We start from the raw sequence: 27,311 nt of genomic DNA on the forward strand, positions 1-27,311 counted from the left end.
AAACATTCATTTTGTCATTGTTTATATAAATATTTAGTTTAAACAAATCCAATGGTTGTTGAATATTTTATGAATTAGCCGAATCACAACCCCCTAAAAATCTAAAAATCATTTGATTAAAATATAAAACCATGAAGGTGCATAGCAGTACTTGTCTGTCTTTAAACATACAAAACTTTGTATTTAAATTATATATTTAAATACATTTGTCATAGTCCAACATGCCAGTGTGACTCACCAGGAATCTGTGCATGACCAAGGTCATGAATCAGAGACTATATGAGTCAGAATCCCAGTCACAATATTCATTTTATTCCTAATTTTCAGTCCTAGAGAAGCTCATAAAGTTATTAATAATATTTGTGCAGAGCTCGTGGTTATCTAATTATAAGATATTCGAGATATTCAGACAGTGGAAACAAGCCTCTCTGGGCTCTGCTCTGTTCAAACATCTGTGGAACGATTCAACGATCAAAGATCGCTGCTGAATGTTTTTCTTCTCTGAGCCGGGAAAGTTTGACTAACCACCCTAATAGAGACATTTCAGTGTGTCCTTTCACTCAATGCTTTCACATTCTTCACATACCAGTGACACAGTTATGATGATACACACACACACACACAAGCGTGCACAGAGGTGGACTCGGTTATCCACGATGAAGCTCACATTTGATAACAGCAAAGTTTTAATGACAGTGAATAACCAAAATTCAACTGCTGCAAATAAAATACGTGTATCTTCACATCATACTACAGGAACAGGAACAAAATGTGTAAATGTGACTTATTATACATAAAAAACAAGATTATGGACATATGTAACAAAAGTTTGGGCCTGAATCATGTTAAAGCCTTAGTTCCACATTTAAGACTTCGATTTGGCTTTGAAGGTTTGCAGATTTATAAATATTCATGAGGAAAACAGAATATGTCCGTGATGTGATCTGAAGTATGAGTGCCATTTTATTTATTTTTTAAAATCTTGCACACACAATCAGAAATATAAATCAACAAAAATCTGTTCTGACGTAAAGATGAGCATTGCTGTTAAATTATGATGTTCAGACTTTGCCTCAAAAGCCTGGAAAAGAACACGAGATGAACTGTTTTATTAATATTTACTGTGATTTCTTTGGTGTTATATAGTAAATGTTTTTGTAAGTGATTTATGAATTTTGTTGTGGATTTATAAATCTGGAAATCTGGATTATAAAGGAGAATTAGTAAAAATCTTTACGACAAACATCTTTTATTTCAAACAGATGAATAAAATGAAAAGTCCTGAGAACATTCACCTAATTTAAACTCACAGTTGAACCTGCTGCTGCTGCCCGTGCTGCACAAACAACATTGTCCAGTGTTAAAGCACGAGGACATAAACTCTCCTTCATCCCTGCCTGATTTGTCACTGACCTGCTTCTCTTGCTCTAATGTTGAGCATGGCGGTACAGCTGGAGGCACGAGAGCTGCTGTTATTGTTTCATCCGCTGTATGTGTGATTCTACATACAGTATATATATGTGTGTGAGGAAGTGTCATGCATGAAGCTGAATGGCTCCACTGTGGACTCAGTGCCCTGGCCGTACAGTGTCCATGTTGGTGTGGGAGCCTGAGGCCTGCTCCCATACATCCCTGCTCTGGCTCTGTTGATCCTATTGTCTTCTGCGTCACCACACGTCGCCTGGCAAATAAAGGCTGTCTGGCTCCAAGCTTAAATATTGCAGCAAACTAAAAACCAACCATCAGCACCGATTCATTCACATCTGCTCAGTGGGGCGACAAGGACGGGGCTTTAGGTGGGATAGAGGGCAAAAAAAAGTTCACTTCTCCCTGCCGGGTGCCAAGAGAACGGGACAGGACTCAACTTCGCCGGAGCCGCAGCTGTGGCAAGTTGCCCATTTGATTACACTTAACCTATAACATACCTTACAGACGAGGGAACCATTTGTTACTTAATGATCTCTTTTAATCGTTTTTTAATTTTTTTATTCGGGAGTTATTTGTGGATTTTTTTTTTTTTTAAACAGCTAGTGCAGAGAGATTTTTTGGTTTGCACCACTGTTAAAGTTCAAGAAAGTTCATTTTGTTTACATTGAGAACAAGCAGCCTTCTAAAAAGGCTGAATCGAAAAGCTAAAACTTTAATATAACTCCTAATGTCGATTGTTTTTCAATGATTTAGAGTTGAAATAGACTTTTACGCTACTCTTTAGAAGTTTTAAAAGCAGGAAATTCTGGTTTAGGTTTAATTTTTGACAAGTTTCTTTTTTGCATTTCTTACTTTTGGCACTCTATTCTCCTCCCCCTGTCTGTCCTGCCTACCCCACCCTCCCTTGTCTGTCTGCACCCTCTGTGTCCCATCCTACCCCACCCTTCATTTTGCAGTGCTACGGACCGATCATGGGTGACTGGAGCTTTCTGGGTAATATTTTAGAGGAAGTTAACGAGCACTCTACGGTGATCGGCCGGGTGTGGCTCACGGTGCTCTTCATCTTTCGCATCCTCATCCTGGGCACGGCGGCAGAGTTTGTGTGGGGCGATGAGCAGTCTGACTATGTCTGCAACACGCAGCAGCCTGGATGTGAGAACGTGTGCTACGACGAGGCCTTCCCCATCTCCCACATCCGTCTTTGGGTGCTGCAGATCATCTTTGTGTCCACACCGTCTCTGGTGTACGTGGGTCACGCTGTGCATCATGTCCACATGGAGGAGAAACGCAAGGAGCGTGAGGAGGCAGAACTTAGCCGGCAGCAGGAGCTGAGCGAGGAGCGTCTCCCTCTGGCACCCGACCAGGGAAGCGTCCGCACCACTAAGGAGACCAGCACAAAAGGGAGCAAGAAGTTCAGGCTGGAGGGCACCCTGCTGAGGACCTACATCTGCCACATCATCTTCAAGACACTGTTTGAGGTAGGCTTCGTGGTGGGCCAATACTTCTTGTATGGCTTCCGCATCCTGCCCCTGTACAAATGCAGCCGCTGGCCATGCCCCAACACGGTGGACTGCTTTGTGTCCCGCCCTACTGAGAAGACCGTCTTCATCATCTTCATGTTGGCTGTGGCCTGCGTCTCGCTCTTCCTCAACTTTGTGGAGATCAGTCACCTGGGCCTGAAGAAAATTCGCTTTGTCTTTCGCAAGCCAGCCCCGGCCACAGCCCAAATCGAGGCCTCAGCTCCTCTGCCACCACAAGGGAAGAGCCTCCCCTCCATAGCTGTGCCCTCCCTGCAAAGAGTCAAAGGTTACAGGCTGCTGGAGGAGGAGAAAACTCCCCCCATAACTCACCTCTACCCACTGGCCGAGGTGGGCATGGAGGCTGGCAGAGGGGCCCCACCTTTCCAGGCGCTGGAGGAGAAGGCGGAGGAGGTGGTGCCCATGGAGGACATCTCTAAGGTGTATGACGAGACTCTGCCCTCCTACGCCCAGACCACTGGGCCACCACATGGGGTGATATTACACGAGGCGGAGCCCGAGCCCGAGGAGGTGCCGCCCGCAATCGTGGAAGCAGAGAAGGTGGAGGTGGAGGTGGTGGATGAGATACCGGAGGTAGAGGAGGAGGAGGCGGTAAACGTGGAGGAGGAGGTGGTAAATGTGGAGGAGGTAACTCAAGAGAAGGCAGGGACGGAGGCCGCCGATACGATAGAAGACACCAGACCGCTGAGCCGACTGAGCAAAGCTAGCAGCAGGGCCAGGTCAGACGATCTCACTGTATGAACCTGTGAGAGAGCGAGAGCGAGCACATGTACACCTGCACACACCAAATGTTTAAGAGAAGAGAGCGCACACACACACATTTACACACACACACATACACACACCTAACTCAAGACAAAGCACACTCTTGAACAGGCTGGTCGTAAAACCAAAAGGATGAAAAACGAAATCAACAGGGAAACCTTGAAAATAATTCAACTGAGCGAGAAAAAAAAAAAATCTGCGTGTTTGTGATAAAAATGAAATATAAAAAGTAGACGTTAAAGAGGGAGGGAGTAGGTTTTTTTTTTATTAAGCGTGTTCTTATATTTAAAAGAAAATAATAAAAATGTGGAAAGGACACATCTTTTTACTTGATGAAAAATCCATGTTCAGTTTTTAGAAACATCTTTTTCTATTGAAAGAGTTTTAACGATACACGACGGAGGGATTAGACATTTTAATGGGGTTTTGAGTAGATAGGGGGGAAAGGAAGTTAGAATATACTCGTGTGTCTGCCGATCAGTAACTTCGCTGTAGAGCTAGGCGCTGACTTTCATTCCCATTCACACACAAGTCACACCATTAAAGTGCCGGTACTTTTACAGGTATGCAGCTCTGTGAGAGGAAGAAGAAGAAGAAAAGTCCATTTTCAGGGTTGAGAAGAGCGTACCATTTTGTTTTTATTTTAATTTTATTTTTGCACATTCAGAGGTTTAAACTCTGTGCAAGGCCTTTAACCCTCATAACACCTCATCTATTTACACAGGATTATTTCAAGTGAAGAGAGATGTGCATCAATTTCAGAGCATTTCTCTCCTTTTCATGTTTATATACCATGTAGCACAGCCAGAGCTGAGTTAGTGAGGAAAAACAGACAAACAAATGAAAAAAAAAAAAAAAAAAAAAAAAAAAAAAAAAAAAAAGACCACATGTTGAATGTCTTTTTCAATGTGACTGTCCGCTTTTTTAGATTACGCTCACGTTTCGTATATAGCCTTTAAGGAAAACCGTGTGACTGTGATATCAGTTCATTGGAAGAGAGCGTGGGCTCATTTTGCCCTATCAGAGAATGAACTATAGTAGCGACCTCAGGCCAAATCCTCTCCCCTCTCGTGCTGTGCAAACAGGCATCCGGGCGATAAAGATCATGCACCATCAGCACAAAGTATTGTTGGAGGCGAGACAATAAAAGAAACCGCACTCATCAATGAAAACAAGCATCCTTGATCTGGCTGTGAAAAACGTTCTACTTGATTTTATGTGACCATAAAAAGGTTGCCGACCCCCCACAACAGGAAAACAACAATACTCATGAGAAAATTCAGACAGAAACAAACAAAACTAGGGGCGACTCCCACTGTACATAACACATGAAGCCCTTTTCTCGTGTCTGACGATGTACATAAAGTGCAGTTTTTTTGGGGGGTTATTTTGCGGTCTAGAGGAATCACCACGATGTAATTGTGAGTACAATAATCGATTTAATCTCACAAGCCCAGCAGAGTAAAGAGGAAACAACGCCCATGCCGTGGTATCGTGCATCTAGAGGAGTAAAGATGAATTTAATTGTGAATCATTCGCAACAAAGTATGCCTCTAAGAAATCTTTCTCTCGCATTCTCTGGATTTCCTGTGCCTTATCTGTAAATGTAAATTCTCAAAATGTTGTAAGATTTGTATAGCTCTGGGACCTACGTGAACTGTGATGTTTTATGATTATTTTTTTTTATCTGAGTTTAATTTCTGTATGCGACCCCTCAGCACAGACGCGGAAAATTCTCCATTATGCAACTCAGATGTTTAAATATCAACTATTTAAAGTATTACGGTGACAGTTCAAAACGATTTTAGGGCATGAAGCTGCATGTTTGCACTCACTCATGTACCAAGTGTTGGTTTTGGGGGTATGATCAAATGGCTCTAGAGAAACTCAGAGAGAGAGAAGGCAGCTTTGACCCTTTTGTGATCCCCAGCCATCCCTTCTCCTCCCCATAATCCAATGCTGTGGAATCTGAATCCGAACGAGCCTTCGAAATAAAATTGTCAAACACTTTTAAACATTTAACAGTGTTACAATCAAATCATGATGCTGGTCCTTGTGTACATCGATATGACTGGTAATGGTATGTGACTTTTTTGTATTTTAAGACCGTTGCATTGCCTGTATGTTTGTAAGAAGACATGATTAATCTTTGGAAAGAAAAAACAAAAAGCAAAACAATTTTTACTAACTTGTAGTCTTCTTTGCTGATAGATGTGTGGCAGTGTCTTCTTTTGAAATGTGAACCAACGCAATAAAAAGTCACACGTGGTCAAGAAGAGTTGTGTCAAGTGTTTCTCTGCAAAGTGCACACACACACCTAGTGAACGGAAGCATAATTTATTATTTTTCAAGGTACTGACAGAGAGAAAACTGACTTTTAGACAGGATTACAGCGTAATACAAGGCAGCCTGGACATTTATAGTGCTTAAACATTGCATTTAAATTCAAACTTTTATACCAGAGGTGGAAAAAATACTTGGTTATAAGTAAAAGTAGTAGTAAGTGAACGCTATCGAAATACTAGAAGTAAAAGTATTCATGCTCTCTTCAGGATGTGTTAATCGCAAATGTTGGACAAATATCATAACAACCTATAATAATTTTTATTATTATTATTTTATTATTATTTTTATTATTATTATTCATTTATTTGACCAAAAAGGTGTCAAATAAATGGGATGGATGGATGGATGACAGACGGACAGATGATTGATCCTGGTGGAAATTCAGACATCCAGTAGCAGCATCAAAACATACATTAAACATACATTAGAATGAACCTATAACACAGTAGCCATACATTAAAATTAAACTGAGCAGAATGAGTAAAAAGTATATTTCACTCTGAAATGCAGAAGTTCAAATATAGAGTCATGGAAAATAGAAGTGCCTGAAGAAGAACAGCTGTTACAGTAAATGTACTTTATTTTAGACCGACTTCTACACAGCTAGATTTCAGTTCTCTAAATATGTTACCATTAACACTTAGACACATCAACACCGATCATATTAAATATGAGAACATCACAATGCACATGTACATCCTTCTTACTTTGGAAACTTCCCTCTTTATCTGCTCATGCAGCTGAAGCCTGACGATGCACATACTGGACAAGATGCAGGATACATACAGCACGACACGCCTGGCCTATTCTGCAAGTATGCGGGCTTTAATAGTGCGAGTGATTCTTGTAGAATAATGGAGTGGGTGTATTGTGATCAAATCACCACAAAGGGGCAGTATTGTAGAAGCTTTTTTTTTCTGCAGAACAACAAGTTGCACACACAGCTGATATCTTCAGTGTTTGGATAAACTGATCACAGACTGACAGACTGCTGCATTGTTTCGTCCAGAAAACAAAGGAACTAGTTGTTATGAAACTAGAAAGACAGGGAAGGGGTTGTTCTCTGAAATATTTTGTTTGCATTGGTCATTTATTATGTGCTGTGGTCACACATTAACTGATAATTTACTGAAGCGACAAAGACCGTTATTATGTTGATAAGATTTCAGCATTGAGGAGCTATCAGGCTACATTCATGGTTTTATTGAGACTCATAAAGTTTCAGGGCATTCCTGTAACCATAGTAACTTAGGGTAGCATAGTACCGTCACTGTAACCATAGTAACTTATGGCGCTAGAGGTGAAGGAGAGACGCTCTGCTGCTGCCAGAAGCTGCTTAATGAAGCCGATTACGCAAATACATCCAGACAAAGTCCAGACTAGAGTCGTTTTTTCACACGTTTGAATTAAATCCTGTACTCACTCACCTTTAATTTCAGCTTTTACACAATGAAAAGGTCCAGTGTGTAGGATTTAGTGATATCTGGCTGTGAGGTTTGATGGAAGGTTACAGTTAATACTAGTTAATTGTGTGGTGTGTTAATTCTTTTGTGTGAACAACAACTTAGTATGATGATGTGTGTGTATTGCAAAATGTTGAAGGGTAGGATCATGTGCACTTACATGTGAGACATAGGACAGCAATCTAACTGTCTGTTATGCAAACCGCACTTAAAGTCAATAACGTGAAACAGTGGAGAGATAACTGTCACAAAAAGAGTGTTTCAGGAAATAACGGTCAGTTTGTTATATCTTATTTTACCATATATGGAGTGAAGACATGTATTAATCTGCCCAGAGACAAAGGTAACACCTGTTTGTGTGTGTGTTTAATAAAACGAGCCAGAACTGTTGGAGTTCAGAACTCAGCTGGATGCGATGGTGAACGGACTGCGGAGTCTGTAAAAGCTGTGTTCTCCCTCTGCAAAGGCGAAACTAAATTACTTGTTTTTTGTCTTCTTTAAATTCAATATCTCTCTGCTCTACATCAGGTCAACAGAACTCGGGGTGGTTTGGATCACCACAACAGGTTGCAGACTGTAATCAACTCAACCGACTCAGTTTCTTCAGTTTAGATATAAACTGAAGAAACTTTGTTCTCAGCTAAAGTAGCGTTTGGTGTTTTGTCCTTGAGCAGCTGAAGCCTGACTGTGCACATACAGCACAATACATCTGTTCTGCAAGTATGTGGGCTTCGGAAACAGTATTATGACTGATTCTTGTAGAATGAGAGAGAGAGAGAGAGAATGTATTATGATCAAATTACCACTCCCACCAGCCATAAGCAATTAGTGGCCGTAAACAAGGTTTTGTTTGTGGCCTCAAAACATTCCTTGTGCAGTCAACAAAGCACACACAGATAATCTCCGAATGTTTGAATGAACTGAGTGTGAAGTTGACAGGACACAGACAGCAGAGAGGCAGACAAGCAGCGCTGTGCAGCCTGCTTTAAATCCTGTACTGTACTGTGAGGTCGCGGTTCTAACTAACTCAACCGTTTGTTCAGTTTAGATATAAAGAAGTCTTTCTAAAGGGAACAAAAAAACTCTTTTCCAACTTTGTTTTCAGCAAAAGTAGTATTTGGTGTTTTATCCTTGAAACAGATTGCAGTGCAAACACAGTTGTGTAAAATGAATTACTAAACTACATGACTTAATTACTTCCTGCCACATTTGTAAGGAACATGCATTTGTGGGATGAGCAGCTGAGTATGAGGGGGCTGCGTCTACGAAAAATTCCTTACCTTCCAAACCTTCTGACAATGCCGGACAGCTTTTCTTTGCTGTTGACTCTTGTTTGATGGATTGAATGACTGAAGTCAGAGGAAACAAGACAAAACAATTTACTCATTTAACAAACAAAGGCCTCGGTAGCATGTGGGAAAACCATCCACAGCCACAACAGCCTGGCACTTCCCGCTCATGCACGTCACCCGGCCTGCTCACGCACTGCTGTGGTCTTCGATTCTTCACCCAGCATTTGTTGCAAGACAACAAATGTAGCTGTGTTGGTAACTCTAGAAACGTGAACAGTGCAGCCAAATATCTGATCCCACAAGTGAGGTAAGGACTGCTGGGAAGCCATTCCATCGACTCCACTCCCAGATTCTTGAGGTAGTTTTGAGAAATCCTCCTCTGTCTGGGCGTCTTGAATGATAGAACTTTATCTCAGTACTGTCTCCAATAATGACAAACCTCGTTCTTTCAGTGAGCGAGATGCCGCCCCACACTATCACACCGCCTCCATCACAAGACTCCTATCGGTGCAGCAATCATCAAAGCATTCTCCACATCTTCTACACACTTTGACCCAATGCAAGTACCATAGGCAGAATCTGGACTCATCACTGAACAGTGAAGAGCAGTCTGCGAATGTATAAGACAGCCTATGGTTCCTAAGTGCTGACATGATGAAGGAACTGTCTTTTTGGGACGCCCACTTTACAGCTTGACATCCCCTGTTATATGGATTTTGGCCTTTGGTTTGCAGATGGTACTAGGGCTCACTCCAAAGAATGCTGCAACTCGGTTTTGCGGACCACCAACTCGAAGATGCCCTATCCAGATCAGTCAAACGTGGCAGACACCAACAGACCACAGAAGCAGGGCCTTGTGCTCACAAGTGCTGACAATCAGAAAAGCATTGTTAGAACACAAAGCTGTGAGGTCGCACATTGTAACCAACGGAATGAACAAACCAACTCAGTTTGTCCAGCTGAGATATGAAGAAGTCTTTCTTTTTCAGCAAAAGTAGCATTTCATGCTTTATCTTTGACTGCAGTGCAAATGCAGTTGTGTAAAATGAATTGCCAAACTCTGTGACCTGACCATGAGGTCACACACTGCATCCGTCTTTAGGTACTGCAGGTTTGTGTTGATGTGTTCATACTGTATGTGTACAATAACCGCAAAGGGGAACTTCTTGTGATGACATAGGTGTGAGATATTTATCTGCAAAAATGCTTATGGGAAAAAGAAAAATGAAAAAGAAAAAAGGAACGAGTGCACTTAACATGCTACGTAGAGAGCATGATTAGATACCTCGATAGATATTTGAAAATGTCTTGTACGTTTCCGACTCCCCATTCCAGCCGATTTTAGGATAATAATAAAGTTAGTTTAACTGTATTAAGTATGAACTGGGCAAAAGAAATCCTCGTAATTGTTGCTGCACCACTCCGTGTTGTTGGCTAAGCTCATCCACAACCCTGCAGACCAGGGTCGGTTTTTGCTATGGGCAATGTGGGCGACCACCCAGGGCGCGCAATCTATGTGAGGGCACACTATACCGCTATACCGCTCATTTCCACGTCAAGTCAGTGGAGTGGGCGCCCTCATTTGTCACGTCAAGGGTCACGTCAACTTCCTGCTGAGTCATACAGGTTGTGTGTGTGTCAGAAGAGGCACAGGGAGGGGGACGGGGGGTAGACTGATCCCAGGCGGCAGGCCACACAACACAAACAAAATAAATTGTATTTCATTCATAGAATTAACATAGACCCATATGCCTACATGTAATTAATTGGGTTATGTGAAAAATGAAAAAAAATAATAATCTGTTCAGTCATCTACGTGACCTCACGGGACTCCAGTTGATTGACGGGCGAAACGACGGCGTTGGCACGGGACTCCAGTTGATTGACGGGCGAAACGACGGCGTTGGCAATGATATAGTGGTTAATGATGTCGAGTCTTCATCATGGACCAAAGTAAAAAAACAAAGGAGCATCAGGTGCCCAGTTTAGAAAACGAAGAAAAGAAGAAGAGCCAAAGATAAAAGGTGTGCAGATTTGCTGCTGAAGCTTATTAAAACGTCTGGAACTGTTCAGATGGTATTAGGATGTGTAATTTCATTTATCTTGTGTTTTGTGTGTTCTTGTTACCAGGGAGTAGCCAGGACCGCCTCTGCTGCAGACACACCACAGCTGCCAGTAATGCAGTTATACAGTCATGGGCGTTATGTATTGGTTGTTTTTTTGAGGGTGTGGATCTTGACAGCGGTACAGCTATGTTTGGACTCCAGTCAGTGTAAACATCTCTCATTTTCAGCTTACTCCACTCAGTGGCATTCAAGCTGGTTTCCATGTTTTACCCCCTTGATGGGCATGAACCAATCAGCACACATCTATGATGACGATTGACATATAAAGACAATGATTTAATGTAACTGTTGGTTACAGCAATAGGACCCAACGCTATTTTAACAATAATTCTGTTTCTCACGTCACGGTCACATAGTTTAGAAATGAATGTTACACAACTGACAACAAACATTTTTAATGTGTGTAGAAGTCTGTATGGTTATATGATAGCAGCCTGGTGTCACTTTCAGCTGATTTAAGCAATGCCAAAAAGCAATGCCAAAAGCAAAACACAGATGCTCAGATGCTGCTGGCTCCAGATACTGCAGTTATTTCACAAACTGAAGGTGAGGCCTTTTACTGTAAGGTTCACTCACATTCATCAGCACAGCTCAATGCAGACAGGTTTACTGACATTAACTACATTAAAACGCTGTGCTAGTTCTGCTTGAAAACAACAGCTCTGATATAACCGCATTGGCAGGTTCCTTACAACTGTGGGTTTATTTTCTGTTATCTCAACTAATGTGCATCGTGGTCTTATGTGAACTTATGACCCTGGAGTGGAGCAAACAAGAGTTTAATTTTCAATAAATGGAAAAAAACCTGACATGAAAATCTCAAAACAAATATACAGTATTCACACCGATATAAAGAGGGAGATTACTGAACTACAAAAACTGATTGTTTCGTTTTGAGACATATATTCAAAGTATTTGAAAGTCAGTTTGACGTTATGTACAGTATGTCACACTGCAGAACACATGTGCCATTGTGTTGTGAAAGAATTCGCCTTCTTTGCATTACAATCGAGTTGGTAGGGAGGTCACACAGTGTCTCTTTGTGCGTTCGGCTGATTAGAGCTAGACCAGACCAGACCAGACCAGATCTGCAGCTGCAGCTGTCTCAGGGACAAATTCAAGGCTACTAGATCAGCCTTATTTTGTTAGCGTTACGTTAGATTTTAGACTAGGTTAGGTAAACATTATACATGTTTGTAAAGGAAGAAACCGTGAGAATTGGAGTGACTCCTCTAATGATGGATGGCTTCACAGAACAGGTTTCTAACAGTACCGCCACTGTCTGAAACGAAAATTGCAAACTCCTGTTTCATTTTCATCTGATACGAGCCACACAGTCTCAGTTTCAAACGGCTCTGTTTGCATTTTCTTTTTCGTTGGTAAAGATCCAAATTCGTTTGTACGTGAGGGCACACTGAAAATTTGATGATCTGTGAGTGGATTTTCAAACATTAAAATGGAGACCATGAGGGTAGAACGGCACAAATGCAGGCTGAGCAAAGTGTCTGGTATGTATGGTCTTCAACAAATGTCTGAGTAAAGACTCACAGCATAAATGTCAACATCAAAGAATGACACACACACGCCATAGCATGCATTATGGCTAACACCTTGACTACTTCCGTGATGGAAACAGGAAATGTGGGTGTGAGGGTCCTTATCAGGTTTAAACTGACACTGACAGAGCTAGTTTAACTTTGATTATCATCATATATACATCTTTTCTTTTCTTTTTCTGGCATAAATTTAAGAGCTTTGGTGCTTAGAGCAAGAGAACAAGACAAAACGGCAAACTACGGCTCACTACTGGTAAGTCACTATATTTATCGTGCTGTGCCTGGGTTTGGAAATGATGTCATATTCTTTCTGATTCTGACTCTTATTTGACATCACATGACACTCTTGTTGAAATTTTGTGTTATCTTTACCTTGTTCGTCTGTCTCTATTCATCGGTACTGCTTGCCATCTTGGCCACGACACTCGTGAAAACTCTGAATTGAGACTTGGTTAAATAAAGTATATTTTCGGAGCTGACCAGATTATATAGTTACATAAACATGATGTTTGAAATGTAACTATCTTTGTTTCAAGGTGGGATGGAGGATTTTTCTAAACATTCGGCCTTCAGCTGGACCTTTTCTCTGATTTGCTACATGTTGTGGATTTCCTCACCAGCAGGTGAAGTTAATGGGAAATATTCTATTCGCTTTCTTGTCGAGAGTTAGATTAGAGATAGATGACAATCTAATTTCTGTTACAGTAAAAAAAAAAAGAAAAGTTGAGTAAGAGCTGCAAAGATACGTCTCTCAAACTTTGGGTCACTTTGACTTTACTTCCTCTGCACAGAGCCAGGCTAGAAGTTTTCTTCCTGATTTCAGTCTTTATGCTAAGCTAAAACAAATGATGTACTACTGTATTACTTTGTAATGGTGACAACATGATTACAGTGAAAGTAAAATCATTTGTGGAAATTTCCCTCACAGAAGGAAAAACCATCTCAGAAGTGGTGGGCAGCAGAGTGATCCTGCACTGTCCCAACAATTCAATCAACACGTCCGTTCAGCTGGTGTGGAAGATGAACGATGTTCTACTGTTCAGCTTGAATCCGAAGCTCAAAAGATTATACGAGAATCCTAACGCTTCCAGACTCAACATGAATATGTCGCAGTCAGAGGACCAACTGCACAAACTAATCATAGAGAGAGCCCAGACATTTCATACAGGAAACTACACCTGTGAGGCCGCCAGCGTCGACGGCGGAGCTCAGTCAGAGACCTGGGAGCTGATAATTAAAGGTATGCTACTCAGTCTTTAATTATAAGATTAGACTAAAACAGAAGTAATCTTTAATTATAAGATTAGACTAAAACAGAAGTAATCCCTGTGGTTGGGGAGCAAACTGGCATCCTATCGCAGACCTTTAGTTAAGTATCACTCCTCTACATGCAGACTACATCACTATCATATTTGTGTACTGTACAAGAACAACAGTCTCTGAGAGTGTTTTAGTCAATAAAATCTATAAATATGTTCATCATAACTCAAATGTAGAGTTTGGATATTGAAGCATGAATAGAGTTGGCACCTTGACAGACCACAGGATATGAGATCATCACATTGGCTTCCTTTGTGAAACATCTTTCACACACCCAAATGTGGCTTTTGGTGTTTACGTCTTAGACCTATAGTCAAGTTTAATATTTATTTATATATTTTTTTCCCCCAGAGCCGTCTGGTGAAAATTGGCCTAAGCTAATCGTTGTTGTGGCAACTACTGTTCCTTGTGTGTGTTTCCTCATCTTTATAATCGTTTTGGCCATTCTGCATAGAGTCTGCAAACGGCACACAGAGTAAGTTGCATTTCGTTCTTTAGCACATGATTCTATGCTGATGACTACTGACATTATACTGCTAGAATTTAATCAAAATGTCACGCTCTTCTACAGAAATATCACTCAACCTCCCTCTGCGGACACGGTAAATATCATAATTATCACACTGTCGTTTGAGACTAGACTTGTATGTTCACAGTGTATTTGTGTAATAACAAAGTGATGGAGAGACAATTCCTTTTACAGTATGTTTTGCAAAGACGCTGAGATCAAACTGAGCTGCAGTTTTTATTTTTATTTTTTTTTTCTTTCCAGCAGAAACCAGAAGAAATTTATGAAAACTGCCTGGAAGCTGTCCCAGAACGAAACTATATCCAACCTTATCGTTCGAGAGACCGGGCTCACTAATATGAGGAACACATAAAAGAGAAGTGGGAACTGCAAAAAAGAAGAAGAAAGGACTAAAGACATTAATTATGCTGCCCACAGATGGAAGTGTGGTTGCCGCTGTGACTGTTGACACTCGTTGGTGGTAACGTGCCGTTAAAGACGAAGAACTGCTCAGACATCCCCCACCCTCTACACCTCCTCTGTATATAATACATATAATTTAAGCTTCCTTTTCAATAAATGTTATCTATGTAACGGAAAGTATAAAAACCTTTTCTGGTAATTCGCGGGGGCTGCGCCTTAATTTACACATCATCTATTTTTTTGAGGGGTCTCCACCAAGTCCTGAGTGAAATATCTGACTCTTTAGCAGCTGAATGCTTCACTGTGTTCACCAGCTAGTTGTTAACTTTTGTCTAGAAATATAACATCTGCATCTCCCAGCACCAGAGGTTGCCACTTGTCAGTAACAGGGCTGGGTTTAGTTTGGCCTTCTAACACACAGCCAGTCTTTCATCCATCTTTGCCTTTCATTGTCCTGCCACTGCACTGTGACAGAAAAAAAGCTGTTGGAATGTGTGGTTCACGACACATCCACCTACTGAACTAAAAAAAGACATGTTTTAAATATAAGCTGCAGTGAAAGCAGCACAGACTGAGTTATTTTGACTTATCTGTCGTCTGGATCGCGCTCATTTCATAAAATATCACCAGAATCTTTTATTCAGGCCTTTCCTGACCCCTAAATGTCAGGAAAGTGTTCTACTGTAGCAGTTGTATTATTAGCCTAAGGACGGGACAAGCTCCCAAGCTGTAGGGTGTGTGCGTTGCTTCCACTTAGCAACAGTTGCAGTTCATGCACCGTTGGAAAAAAACGGTTGATAGCATTTCAAAAGAAAAAAAATGAGCTTATCTGGAATGCAAACACCACCACGCCTTACACATACTCTATCTGAATAATTACCTCAGTAATAAACATATTGATTAATTGGGGCTGTTATCACTTAAGTGTCTTTTAGCTGAAGACAGATGTCTGCCGTGGCTCTAATCAAGGATAATCAGGATCACAGAACTGCAGGCCAGAAAACAATGAGCTAAAAGAGGCTAAAATGTGAAATTCTAAAACATTTAAACTCAACAGCATCTTTGTTTAGACTCCTACATGACCCATTTATTTCGACATGACTCCACTCTAGTAATGGTCATGTGTTTTTTGTGCCCTAATATTGGCTCCCACCCACAGAATGACAGTGTGGTATGGGGAAAAAAATAATGTGATTTAAAGTAATTTTTTTTCCACCTGATATTTTTATATATCATATGACTGACCTTGTGATAGCGGCTACCTCCATGAACATGAGTCTGTTCTGTTACTGTGTTAACTGTGGTAGACAGAGGAGCTCTGTAAAAACAACAAAACTATTTTAGCACTTATGCAAAACTGCAGATACAGTATTGATGATGGCATGCAATGAAATATACATATACTGGAGACATTTGTAATATTTATCCGGCTTTAATAGGCACCACAAGGCATCTAACACAAAAGCAAAAACAACAATAAAAATGTTTTAAACAAAACAGAGTGCAAGTGTGTAAACTAAACCAAAACGTAAAGCAAACTAATAAATAAAAAGAATAAGGATAAAAACACCACTCAGAAAATGTACTGTACTGTCTGTACTGTAATGTAGCCTTTTCCCACTAGCCCGAACAAGCCTTTCACCTAAATAAACACAACAAACCCAGTGACAGAACTGGTTGTGAAACGTCTTGTTTTTGTAAAAAACACGTGGAACAGTCATGAACTGTGAGAGGAGAGAAGTGTAACAATAACTTGTGAAACAAAATGAACCTGTCCTGACTGTGAGATTGAAGTTGGGTTGTTTTAGAAGAATCAGTAATGATTATTAGAATAAGAAGGAGAACACTAACATACAGCTTTAGAAACAAACATAAAAAAGCAGAACTAACTAAGAAGCATGAATTGATTATAACACAAACAAAAAAAACAAAGATTAAATGTAAAACTAGGAATCTAGGAATGATGACGATGGTCAGTCCATCATTTGGTATGAAATGTTGTTGGACCCACATTTATGGTCCCCAGAGGATCAACCCACTACTGTCTCCACTGATCCTCCCCTAGAACTAGTTGTTAGTTGTAGTGTGTATGAGTGAGTGAGTGTGTAATTTTCAATTTTGGTACAATTATAATGACGTTAATGATATTGTAATTGCTACATGCTTTAGTTTTATCGAGCGTGTAACAGTGTCTTGACCTTTGTTTGTTTTATTGAGGTTGAGTTGTTACCAGTCTTGTTGCCTCTGACAAGAGAAGCATATTCCAGAAGAATCAGTAATTATTACCGACAGCCCAGAATAAGAGTACTATAATAATAATATTTAATTATTAATTATTATTATTAATACTAATAAATAAAATTATCAAGGGTCACCAGCACAATTTAAGTCTCAATAACGCACTGAAATAGATATTCATGGTCCTCATATCATTAATGCTATGAAATTTCCTGGTCCCTTGACATTTCCTCTTGTGCTAACAGCAGGTTGACATTTTTGGTTTAGAGTGAATTGTCTTTCACTTTTCATCAATTTTAAATTAATCATAAAGACGTACAGGAACACACATACATGTACATGTGTGTATTATAGGAAACGTAATCTGCAGCATTTGTAACACAGAACTTCAGTCTGTCCTTCAGTCTGTGAGGTCAGTGAGGCTTTGAAGTTAAAATCCTGTTCCACACAGAATTTTACTGATGTTGTTAATAACAACAGCTCAAGATAAAGAACTACCTTACTAAGCACATACACTGCTGTGAAAGTCCCTTTTAGAGTTTAGAGTTGCTAATCAACAGCGACATATACTGTATATACACCAATGGACCACTTCATTAGGTAAACAATTCAACAACTCTGCCATAAATTCTACTTGTGTATGTAAATGAGATGGTTATTGTGTCAGAAACACTTTGCAGTCCAAACTTGATACCTCTGTGACAGCTGCAACCTAAGCTGAAAAATAAAGTATAAAAAAACAAGCAGTTGTTGTATTGACACAGTGAGTTGTACAAGTGTACCCAGTCAGTGTATACGGTCATAAATATTCAACTTAGACTGGTTTAATGCTGAAAAATAAATAAACAATAAAAAAAGATTACGTGTTTTTTTTTGTGTGTGTTCATGTAATCATACTTCATAATACCCTGTCAGTATTCAAAGCAGTACTGAGCTCAATTCAAATACGGTGGTATTTAAAGCTGTTCGTACTAATAACATGCGAGTATACACGTTCACCCAAATCTTCACTTCTGCTCTGTTGTTATCACTTGATAAACTTGCTGACAAATGAAACTGGTATTGTTGTTACTGACACCAGCAGTACAGAATACTGATGTGTGAGTGATATCTGACTACAGGAAAAAAAAAACACCAGGGAAACTGACATGAAAGCTGACATTCAGAAAGCTGCATCTGCTCACCAACCAGCTCAATGAAGAATGTAAAATGAATCTCCTGCACGCCAGCTGCGTTCTTTCTTGACGTTATCATGTTTCCATGGTTTTTCAAAGCTGTCTCTAAGACAGACAATACAAAACATTGTTTAATTACAAATCAGAGTATCTACAGATTTCTGAAACAATGTATAAAAAGAACTAAACTCCAAAACAATGGAGAGAGCATTATGAATAAGAATAAAACTACTGCTGTACAATACAGTACATACAATAACTATCAGAGATGGTTGTAGTACCTTATATTAAATCATTAAAGTTTTAAGGCACACTGATTTAAATGAGGGAAAGGAAAGAGATGGAGAGCTTGTGTTTTACCTCTGCGTTCTCTCCTTCAGCTTCTGCTACATTAAAGATCCCCGTCACTCTCTGGTACCTCCATGCGTCCATTCTCTTGTGGCCTGGATCAAACAAACCACCAATAAATATACAACAAAAGATTTTACACAGTGCTAAAAAAATTTAAACTTAACTGTATGTAGTACTGTGCTTGGTACCTTCGAAATTTCAGGTACCACACAGCAGCAGCAGCAACATTCAGGAAAAGCAAAAGGGCAAAAAGGATCCAACCAGCTATGCCAGATTTGCCTGTAGAGAGACAGGACACAAGAAAAGGAACTAGCCTAACTCACCTGAATGGAATGCAAGTGTTATTGATCGCACCTGTATTTTTCTTGCTGTGACAAAAGGTCTCACATAACACAATGGTGAGGATGTGCATGCACATTGCATTAGGTAAGTGTGGTAAATGAATAGTCTGTTCATAAAGTTTCTTCCTCTTGTGGAGGTGTGTTGGCATAAAGATAAACAGTCTCAGCCCCTAAGCAAATCCAAGACATTCCTTGGTGCGTCAGTGTGTTAGAAGTCTGTTTTTTCAGCTTGATGTGGTTTAAAAACCTCCACAGGGGAGTCTGAGAGGTATCCGGATCACATTCTGGGATTTTACGACTACGGTTTAGACGTCTGAGCTTCACAAAAATGTGACAACAGAATCAAACGACAGCCACAACAGAAATCCAAAAAACACGAACAGGAACAAACACAAAAAATCCACAGTCGACTCAAACGTGACCTCACCTGGTATCACGTCCATAAAGAGTGCACCACGCATTGATCCATGAGTATTAGACGCAGTACAATAGTAGAGACCTTCATTGTCAGTGGTCTTGCTCTGAAATCTTAGCGTTGCCCCATTAGCGACAGCAGAAGGCGGCAGTTTGTCATCATCATCTCTGAAACAGAGGAACAAGGCTGAAGTAACCCTACATGAAGACTTGAAGCAACGGGCCAAACTGTAGAGATTTGTACCAAAAGAATGAATTTCAAATATTACTTTTTGCTGTTTTTCAAAATAAGAGCTTATCAAAATGTTGCTTTGTGTCACATTTTAAATGTTAATAATAATCCCCGACAGACTTAGTTTGCTGCTTTGAAATATTTTTTACTGACTTATTCTTTTGTTGCATTTATATTTTAGTTGGTGTGTTTTGTATTCCCCATTGTATATATTACATACAGTTCTGTCTGGCTCTCAAACTTTTTCTGGCACGCTCCCCTTTAGAAGCCGGTAAAAAGTTCACGCCATACACTTTACAGTCAGTTATTAAACAAATCATCCCTAGAACATGTGCCCATTATCTGTAACCGCTTTTCATTATCAGTGTTGTCCAGCTTGAAGCCCATCCCAGCTGGCATTGGGTGTGAGGACAAGTGGACAGTTCATCTCAGGGCTCATACAGTTGTCATGAATATGAACATTTTAATATGGACTGATGTGTCTCACCAAAGCAGTGTGATATTGCTGCACTGTTGCCATGCAACACATTTCCTGAGCACTGGCTTGTTATCTATTTTATGTAGGTCTACATGTGACCATAGGTCAGCTGCTTTGGATCATGTACGCAACCAGTGAAATAAAAGTCTGTTGACAGTTCCTGTCTTCATGTTCAGATAAAACATCTGATGGCAGCAGTGCAACTCCTGTTTGTCTCTTCAGCAACAAACAGGAAGCAGAATCTGACAGGTGATGACTGTTAATGTAATGTTAATGTGATGGTCGTTAATACTTCCGCAAAGCGGAGTGATACATATATTTAAAAATGCCCAAGTGTTGTTTGTACTTGTTCAAGGACAAAGAAGTGTGAAGTCATCACACGGAGCTTTATATTTTCATCAGAGTAACACTGAAGCATTTGAAATGGAGGTTCATTACAACCATATCAGTCACAGACTCTTTGGCTAATGGCTCTAGTCTTTCACCGTCGTGGAAAGCCTGTGAGAAACCAAACAACTTTGTTTGATTAACGAATGTATACTTTGAAACTGGTTCATTCAAATTACTGTACCTGCTCCATGTGAAGTCTGCTTTTGGATTCGCTTTAGCTGAGCATTCAAGTGTTTCTGGGTCTTTTCCTTTGGAAATTTCCACTTCAATGGGTGTGACTGCAAGAGACGGGCACAGAGAATGAACTCTTTCCACCGGGTTACCAGCGGTTCTAACAGCGGTCAAACAGTCAGGATGCTGCAGTGGTGCATGTGGCTCACTGGAAAGGAAACACCTGTGTTAACACTATGTTTATGCCCAAAAAGGCAGAAAAAAGGTCTATTGCAGAGTTCAGAATAATGTCTGGATCCCATCTGTACTGACGCCTGATTTAAGGATTTTTCAACTAGTTACATTAGAGATTACTACAGGACAAAAGCCTGCCGCACACTGTCCTCTTCACTTGTAGTCAAAGATATTAAATAATATTTCAATACACACATCTTCACCAGGATACCAAACAAGGTCCTCTAATAACACAGGGAACTCAAACATTATAGCTGGTATTCGAGGTGGAGTCATGGGCGGACTGGGACAAAAAAATCGGCCCTGGCATTTTGGACCAGAGCAGCCCACAAGCACCTACCCCCCCATCATTATGCCAGATTATGCTCTGGTATGCCAGATTGCCAGTCCGTCCCTGGGTGGAGTCCACTTCAGAAAGAGGCTGTGCTTTCTTTGCACCATGACGGACTGAGTTATTCAGGGGAATTCCACTTGTAGTGTGGGAGTAGAACACAAAACATACTGCTCATGTGCTACAGTATGTCTGCCATCTGATATTTTGGTGACACTGGATCACTCTATTGTCTTGGACCGGTTTTACTTTTATAGAAACTTTGTCCACCTACTTCATCCCTCTACCTAAGCCTGCTGAACATTAAGTAATGAATCTCTGTGCAGCTCTGATTCAGTTGTCTGCACCCTGCTTGGACATTTGTGACACTAGCCCATCTAAAAATGGGCAAAGACATGCATCCCTGGTGGATCTGAGGTGGGCCTGGGTGCGTTCACCCGTCAATCAAAGCAGCCATGCATAACCAAAACTGTTTTTTGTACCAGGCTGCAATTTTTGGCACTTCAGCATTAGCTTCACTTCACAGCCACAGTGGTTGGCGCTTCATCAAAACATATTTTTCTACACCAGTTTTAAAGCTAAGATAAGACCGCCTGTAAGCAGCTTGTATACACAAGGTTGATAAACGACTCACAAGTAACGGATATCTTAAAAAGGCCATGAAGTCATGCTCTGGTTAAAGAGTCTTACATGGTGGGAGAAGCAGCTAGAAGAGCTGTTTCATTTCCTTTTGGAGCCATTTACACATCTTACAATGCCCTTTGTCTCTATTCTAGTTTCTGCTCTTACAGTATCTTGCCCTTTAGCGTTCATTCAAAAGAAGTCCACTCTATAGGAAGTGTAATTTTAACACAAGGCAAAACATACAGAAAGAGAGCACGCCTCCTACGCACAAAACCAGTTTAATTACATGCAATTGTTGGGTAAATACAGCTTCCCATAACATTAATTAAAGAGTTCCAGACTTTGCAGTGAGTCAACATGCAGCAAGGCAGCACCCTGACTCTGTTTCACCTGAATAAAAGAAGATCTATTCTCGCTCTGTCTTTTCACATTTTCATTCATAGCAACAACAAAAACAAAAAACAAGGGTCTCAGGGTCCTGTCACACTCCATCACCAACTAATAAAAGCAACGTGTTTTGAAAGAAAACATGGAATTGCCTTTACACAATTACACAGAATTGCCTTTGTGCATAATTAACAGTGTGACCGCTTGATTAACAGGTAGGTGCCATTACAGATGGCTTATTAGAGCACCCAGACGTCATTCGGTCCGCTACAGGTGACTCACTCAGTCATTGAAACATACCAACATCTGAGCATCTGATCAACAAGCCAGCAAATAAGCCATGTTACCAAAAAAGACTTAGTAGTAGTACTCAGTAGTAACTGATGCATGAAAGTTTTTGTATACTCACAGTAAATCTGTATGGAGTAGGTCAAAGTTTTGCTTCCAGATGGGGCTGCACTGGTGACGACACATTTGACCTCCTTTTCATAGATGTCTATGGTTGGAACTCCTGATAGGGAACTGACTGTGGTAGTCGTACCATTGTCATGGGTGACATTAGTTGTTGTTACATTCAGTCCTGCCAGAGTACCAGTGAGCCACTTCACCTCTGCTGGGGGCTTAGAACCAGCAGCTGTGCAGGTGACGAGGGGAACCTCTTCATTCCCCAATAAAGGAGGGTTATCCTTCAGGCTGGAGACTGGAGGCACTAGGAGAGTTACAGAAGAAGGTAACAAAAACAGAAGAAGGTAACAAAAACACACGGAAACACACGGAACCGGTTCTCAACAAGAACCGGTTCCGTGTGTTTCAATTCCATGGAATCGTTTAGCAGTTTATCCAACGATTCTCTTACCGATTCCAGCAAGCACAAATTACGTCACGTAACTTATGCAAGAAGTTACGCATACTCAATTCCAGCATGCACGACTAATTACGCCACGTAACTTACGCAAGTTTCACACGTGCAGTGCAATCAGTAGCAAACAATGGCACCCACTCGGTTCAAACGCTTCAAAGTTTAGCTGCATTTCACCAAAAAAAAAGACGGCAACAGGGCGACTCGCAATCATTGCAAAGTGGAGATAACAGCGTCGGGAGGGAACACGACGAACATGCAGAAACTTTTGCGCACACAACATGCAATATTTTGAAATGAATGTCGTGTTTTTGACACGCTTCGGACTGGAGATGAATTTAACCTAGCAGCAGCAGCAGCAGCCAGGCTATGAGCACCTCTGCGGTTACTACGGAAGGTAACTCTGGTAAATAACACACTGCCTACCATTTTAGTACGATGTGGTTCCTGCCACAGTTACACATCGTTACTATTATCTAGGCTGTGGGCCTCTTTTGACCTCGCTGTTGGTTTTGTAAGGTCGTGATACTTCTAACTAAACAAAGTTGATGCTGATCAAACTGTTTGTTCTCCCTTTTTTCCCAAATGAGAACCGATAAAGAATCGAATAGTTAAGCAGAATCGATAATGGAATCAGTCTTATCAATTCCCATCCCTACAACACACACTATATTTTTAATACAATGCATCTTACCAAGCAAGTTAAGAGTTATCACTGCTGGGTGATTTCCACTGGGGAACAAGGTGACAACGCATGTGTAGGTGCCTTCGTCCTTCAACGTGACATTAGATAACTGCAGAGATCCGTTGCCTTCATTAATGTCTCCAATGAATTTAAATCGTTGATCCTTTCCATTGAGATACTTCGCTTCATTTGTATCCAAGATTGTCAAGAAGTTGTCATTCTGAGGTTTTCCTCTGGTTTTCCTCTGCCATGAAATCTGGGTGAGAGTCTCCTTGTTGTCAATTATTCTGCAGGGTAGAACAACTGTCCCTTTTTCAACAACAGTTTTGTCTCCTCCGATCACCTGCAGGGCTGTGAGGATGATAGAATTTCATCAGGCTTTTAAAACGCACAAGCACAAGTGAAAACAAAACTACAGAAGCCCGCACAGAAGCGGTCATGCATCATTCAACATTCGATTTTCTCTGTTTTCTCATGACAACGAGTTAATTCAATTTGTTTTCGCGAGATGACGAGGTCGAGATAATGTCTTCATTTAGTGTTAAACAATGACAGCATAAAGAATGGCCAGAGCACGGTTCAAATCCTGCATCGGCCATTTACTGCGTGTTCTCAACAAGAACCAGTTCTGTGTGTTTCAATTCTATGGAATCATTTGGCAGTTTATCTAACGATTCTCTTATCGATTCCAGAAAGCACGAATTACGCCACATAACGTACGCAAGCTTCGCATGTACAGTGCAATCAGTAGTAGTAAACAATGGCAACAGGGCGACTTGTCATTGTAAAGTGGAGATAACAGCGTCGGGATGGGAACACGACGAACATGCAGAAACATTTGCGCACACAATAATAATGGAATCGTAAAAATCTTATCAATTCTCATCCCTACTGACCGCTGCCATGTTGGACGTACTGCTTCTTCCGCCTCCCTGTTAATCTAAATATCGGCAAAGATGTGGATCATCGGCGGATCTAAGGCGGCCTGGATGACACCTGAGTGCTCTAATAAGCCATCTGTGATGGCAGCTACCTGTCAATCAAAGCGTCCACGCTCTTAATCCTGCATAACTTTAAGCCTTAATATAATGTGAACAGGTGAGTTGTATATAAATTCACCCTCAGTACAGTTGTCATGAACGGGGAAATTAGCTACAGAGACCAAAACTGTTTTTTGTACCAGGCTGTAAACATGTTTATTTCTGCTGTCTAACATGGGGACTTATGGAGACTGACTCACTTCTGGAGCCAGCCTCAAGTGGACGTTTGAGGGACTGCAGTTCATTTAATTTCATTCATTTTGCAGCACCAGAGGTTAGTGCTTGCATTTAGTTCATTATCTCGAGAGCTTGAGAATTTTTTTTCACATTATCTCAAGAAAACTGAGCAAATTAAAAATGTATGAATGCATGGCCACTTAGGGCTTCCATAAAAACACCAGCCTGGGTGTGGATGGATGCATCAACAACACAACAATTTGATTTACAGTGGGTGTTGTCTGGATAACTACATTCTCAACCCATCCCACAGTCTGGGAGGAGTATGCCGTATATTATGTTTATTGCAGTGTCAAAAAAACAACAAAAAGAAATTAAATGTATTTAAATACTTAATTTTTATTTGCACTCGCTGTGTAAGCTTTTTTTTGTCTCACAGTCAGTTCCTGTTCTTCTATTTTGATTTCCCTAGACAAACAGGATGTTCTTATGTATTTATGACCTATAATAATAATAGCTATGATAATAATATATACAAAGTCTGAACTGGTCTGTGGAGCCAAACTGAAGGAAGAAAATAACGGAAACTTTTTTTGCTCTCTGTTTGCTTGGTCTGCAATACGCTTCCGTTAGTCTTGAAATATTTCCATGACGCACTGTTATAAAAATAATAATCTATAAATAAAGAGGCCTTTGTTTAGTTTAACTCCGATGTCCACGTGGTTCAATGCTCTTTGTGTTTTTGTAGACACGTAACAATTCAGATACATCCTCCACAGCTACGCATCTACGACAAACGCACGCATGCGTGTCCTCGTGGCGTTTCATCCCCCCGTTAAAGTTAAAAATGAACATTGATCATACCTTCTATCACTGAACTGAGAATCAACGCCAAACATATCAGAAGCATAGCACTGCTACGGAGGCACGGAGTTTGCAGGTCTGCAGACAAGTGGACCGTCATGTTCAGCCCGACCCGACATCCTGAAGAGAATAAAACGAATAATAAGTGGAAATAAGATGAGCTGAACCCTGAAAGACACATTACAAACATGCATCATTGTAATCCATAAATATAAACTGTATTCATTATCATTTCAGTTTTTGCATCAACAAACGCTCTCTCTCTCTCTAGCAGCTTCTTTTGTCCGGTTACAGTATGAGTCAGCTTTGGAGAGCAACTAAGACGGTGACGTCGAATATAGTCATAAAAAAAAGAAAGAAAAAAAAGAAAATTACCTCCTGTGTCCTTTCCAAAACACCTTTCCTTCCCTCGATGACAGGATGGACAGAAATTATTGAGGACTAACGAGGAAAACACATCAGCTCACTGCGAACAGAACAAACCTGTCAGGGACTGACTGCGCATACACGAAGCTACGTCACACTATGAAAAAAGAAGAGTGGAAAGTATTTTCATATTAAAATCAGGATGAAGTACACACTTTTTACGGAGCCTCTAAAGTCCCAAAAGTTTTTTTTTATTGAATTTAATTAAAGATAGAGGATAATTTACTGTAAATTCATATGCTCTATCTCTAACAGCTTCAGACGCACACAGCTGTGATATGATGGATGGAACTCAGTTTATCAGGTTTTATTTTTACTCTTGCTCTTGCACGTAGACATGTATGAAGCCCCCAGCTCCCCAGAAGGTTTTTTTATATCTTGTGATAAGAGATAAAAAAATATATTTTTAGGGACTGTAGGGGCTCCGTACGTTTTGAAGCCTGGGCTATGGTCGAATAGTCAAAAGATGACCTCCTATGTCCTTTCATAAACATTTTTCCTTTTCCTTTAGGAAACAAATTTTAAAAAATGATGTTAAGTCATATTTTTTCTTCATAGGAAAAAAAATGGGTATTCGAAATAAGTCAATGTCTGACTCAATGTGTGGTTCGACAGTAACAAAGTATATTGTAGCTTTCAAAGCAACGTGATGAAGTACAATGAAGTATAATTTTGTCCTATGAAGAAGAAATATGACTTAAACTGGAAAAAAAAAACCTAAAATGTTTAAGCAAAGGTCAAGCTCCTCATAATTGTTTGACAGTTTTGAGTTTTGTGTTTCCTCATTTATTTTCTACTTCCACCCTGTCTGTGTCTTGCATGTTTTTGTGCACCTGTCCCTGATTAGTTCACCTGTCGCTGATTTAGTTCCTGTTTTCCTCTTTGTTTATTTGACTGTAGCTTAAGCTTACATGTGCTTCTGTGTCTGTTGCTGGTTTTTGTTCTTAGTTCTAGGTTTTGGTTATTACATTTTTATAGTATTTTTGTATTTTTTGTATTTTTGCCAGGCAGCTTCAGTACGGTACTTGTGTAAATGTTGTTAGCTACTGTCCACCACTGTAATGTGATCATTATGTTCATTTCTTGTGAAGTGGGTTTAAAATGTACTTTCCCCTGCTGGTTTTTAAAT

At 40.4% G+C, this 27,311-nt stretch overlaps 3 protein-coding genes across 16 annotated transcripts; 2 read left to right on the forward strand and 1 right to left on the reverse strand.

Moving 5' to 3' along the window:
- Positions 1 to 88: 88 nt before the first annotated feature.
- On the forward strand, positions 89 to 3,709 carry LOC104935600 (gap junction alpha-8 protein). The gene has a single exon (XM_019263141.2). It carries the CDS (start codon positions 2,400 to 2,402, stop codon positions 3,705 to 3,707), a length of 1,308 nt encoding a protein of 435 aa, XP_019118686.1. The 5' UTR covers positions 89 to 2,399; the 3' UTR covers positions 3,708 to 3,709.
- On the reverse strand, positions 3,576 to 26,273 carry si:ch211-214p13.3 (poliovirus receptor). Of its 13 annotated transcripts, none has more exons than XR_002042200.2 (12): positions 26,132 to 26,273; positions 25,757 to 25,876; positions 23,685 to 24,026; positions 22,541 to 22,840; positions 20,566 to 20,662; positions 19,298 to 19,452; positions 18,694 to 18,808; positions 18,539 to 18,621; positions 18,188 to 18,283; positions 16,011 to 16,083; positions 5,921 to 6,027; positions 3,576 to 3,709 (listed from the first exon to the last, which is right to left on the reverse strand). XR_002042200.2 is itself a non-coding variant. In XM_027290681.1 (9 exons), exons 2-8 carry the CDS (start codon positions 25,854 to 25,856, stop codon positions 18,570 to 18,572), a joined length of 1,161 nt encoding a protein of 386 aa, XP_027146482.1. In that variant the 5' UTR covers positions 25,857 to 25,876; positions 26,132 to 26,273; the 3' UTR covers positions 3,579 to 3,709; positions 18,539 to 18,569. The 13 variants fall into 13 exon arrangements, 3 of the variants coding, with proteins under 3 accessions (XP_027146482.1, XP_019118688.2, XP_019118687.2); XR_002042195.2 differs by having other exon boundaries at positions 18,164 to 18,283; XR_003464126.1 differs by lacking the exon at positions 5,921 to 6,027 and having other exon boundaries at positions 3,587 to 3,709.
- On the forward strand, positions 10,711 to 16,001 carry LOC109139456 (uncharacterized). 2 transcript variants are annotated; one of them, XM_027290682.1, is made up of 6 exons: positions 10,711 to 12,767; positions 13,051 to 13,137; positions 13,443 to 13,754; positions 14,186 to 14,309; positions 14,406 to 14,436; positions 14,607 to 14,732. In XM_027290682.1, exons 2-6 carry the CDS (start codon positions 13,056 to 13,058, stop codon positions 14,697 to 14,699), a joined length of 642 nt encoding a protein of 213 aa, XP_027146483.1. In that variant the 5' UTR covers positions 10,711 to 12,767; positions 13,051 to 13,055; the 3' UTR covers positions 14,700 to 14,732. The 2 variants fall into 2 exon arrangements, with proteins under 2 accessions (XP_027146483.1, XP_027146484.1); XM_027290683.1 differs by having other exon boundaries at positions 10,711 to 13,137; positions 14,610 to 16,001.
- Positions 26,274 to 27,311: the final 1,038 nt, after the last annotated feature.

Source organism: Larimichthys crocea, chromosome XVIII, assembly GCF_000972845.2.
Source record: "Larimichthys crocea isolate SSNF chromosome XVIII, L_crocea_2.0, whole genome shotgun sequence".
Taxonomy (NCBI): Eukaryota; Metazoa; Chordata; class Actinopteri; family Sciaenidae; genus Larimichthys; species Larimichthys crocea.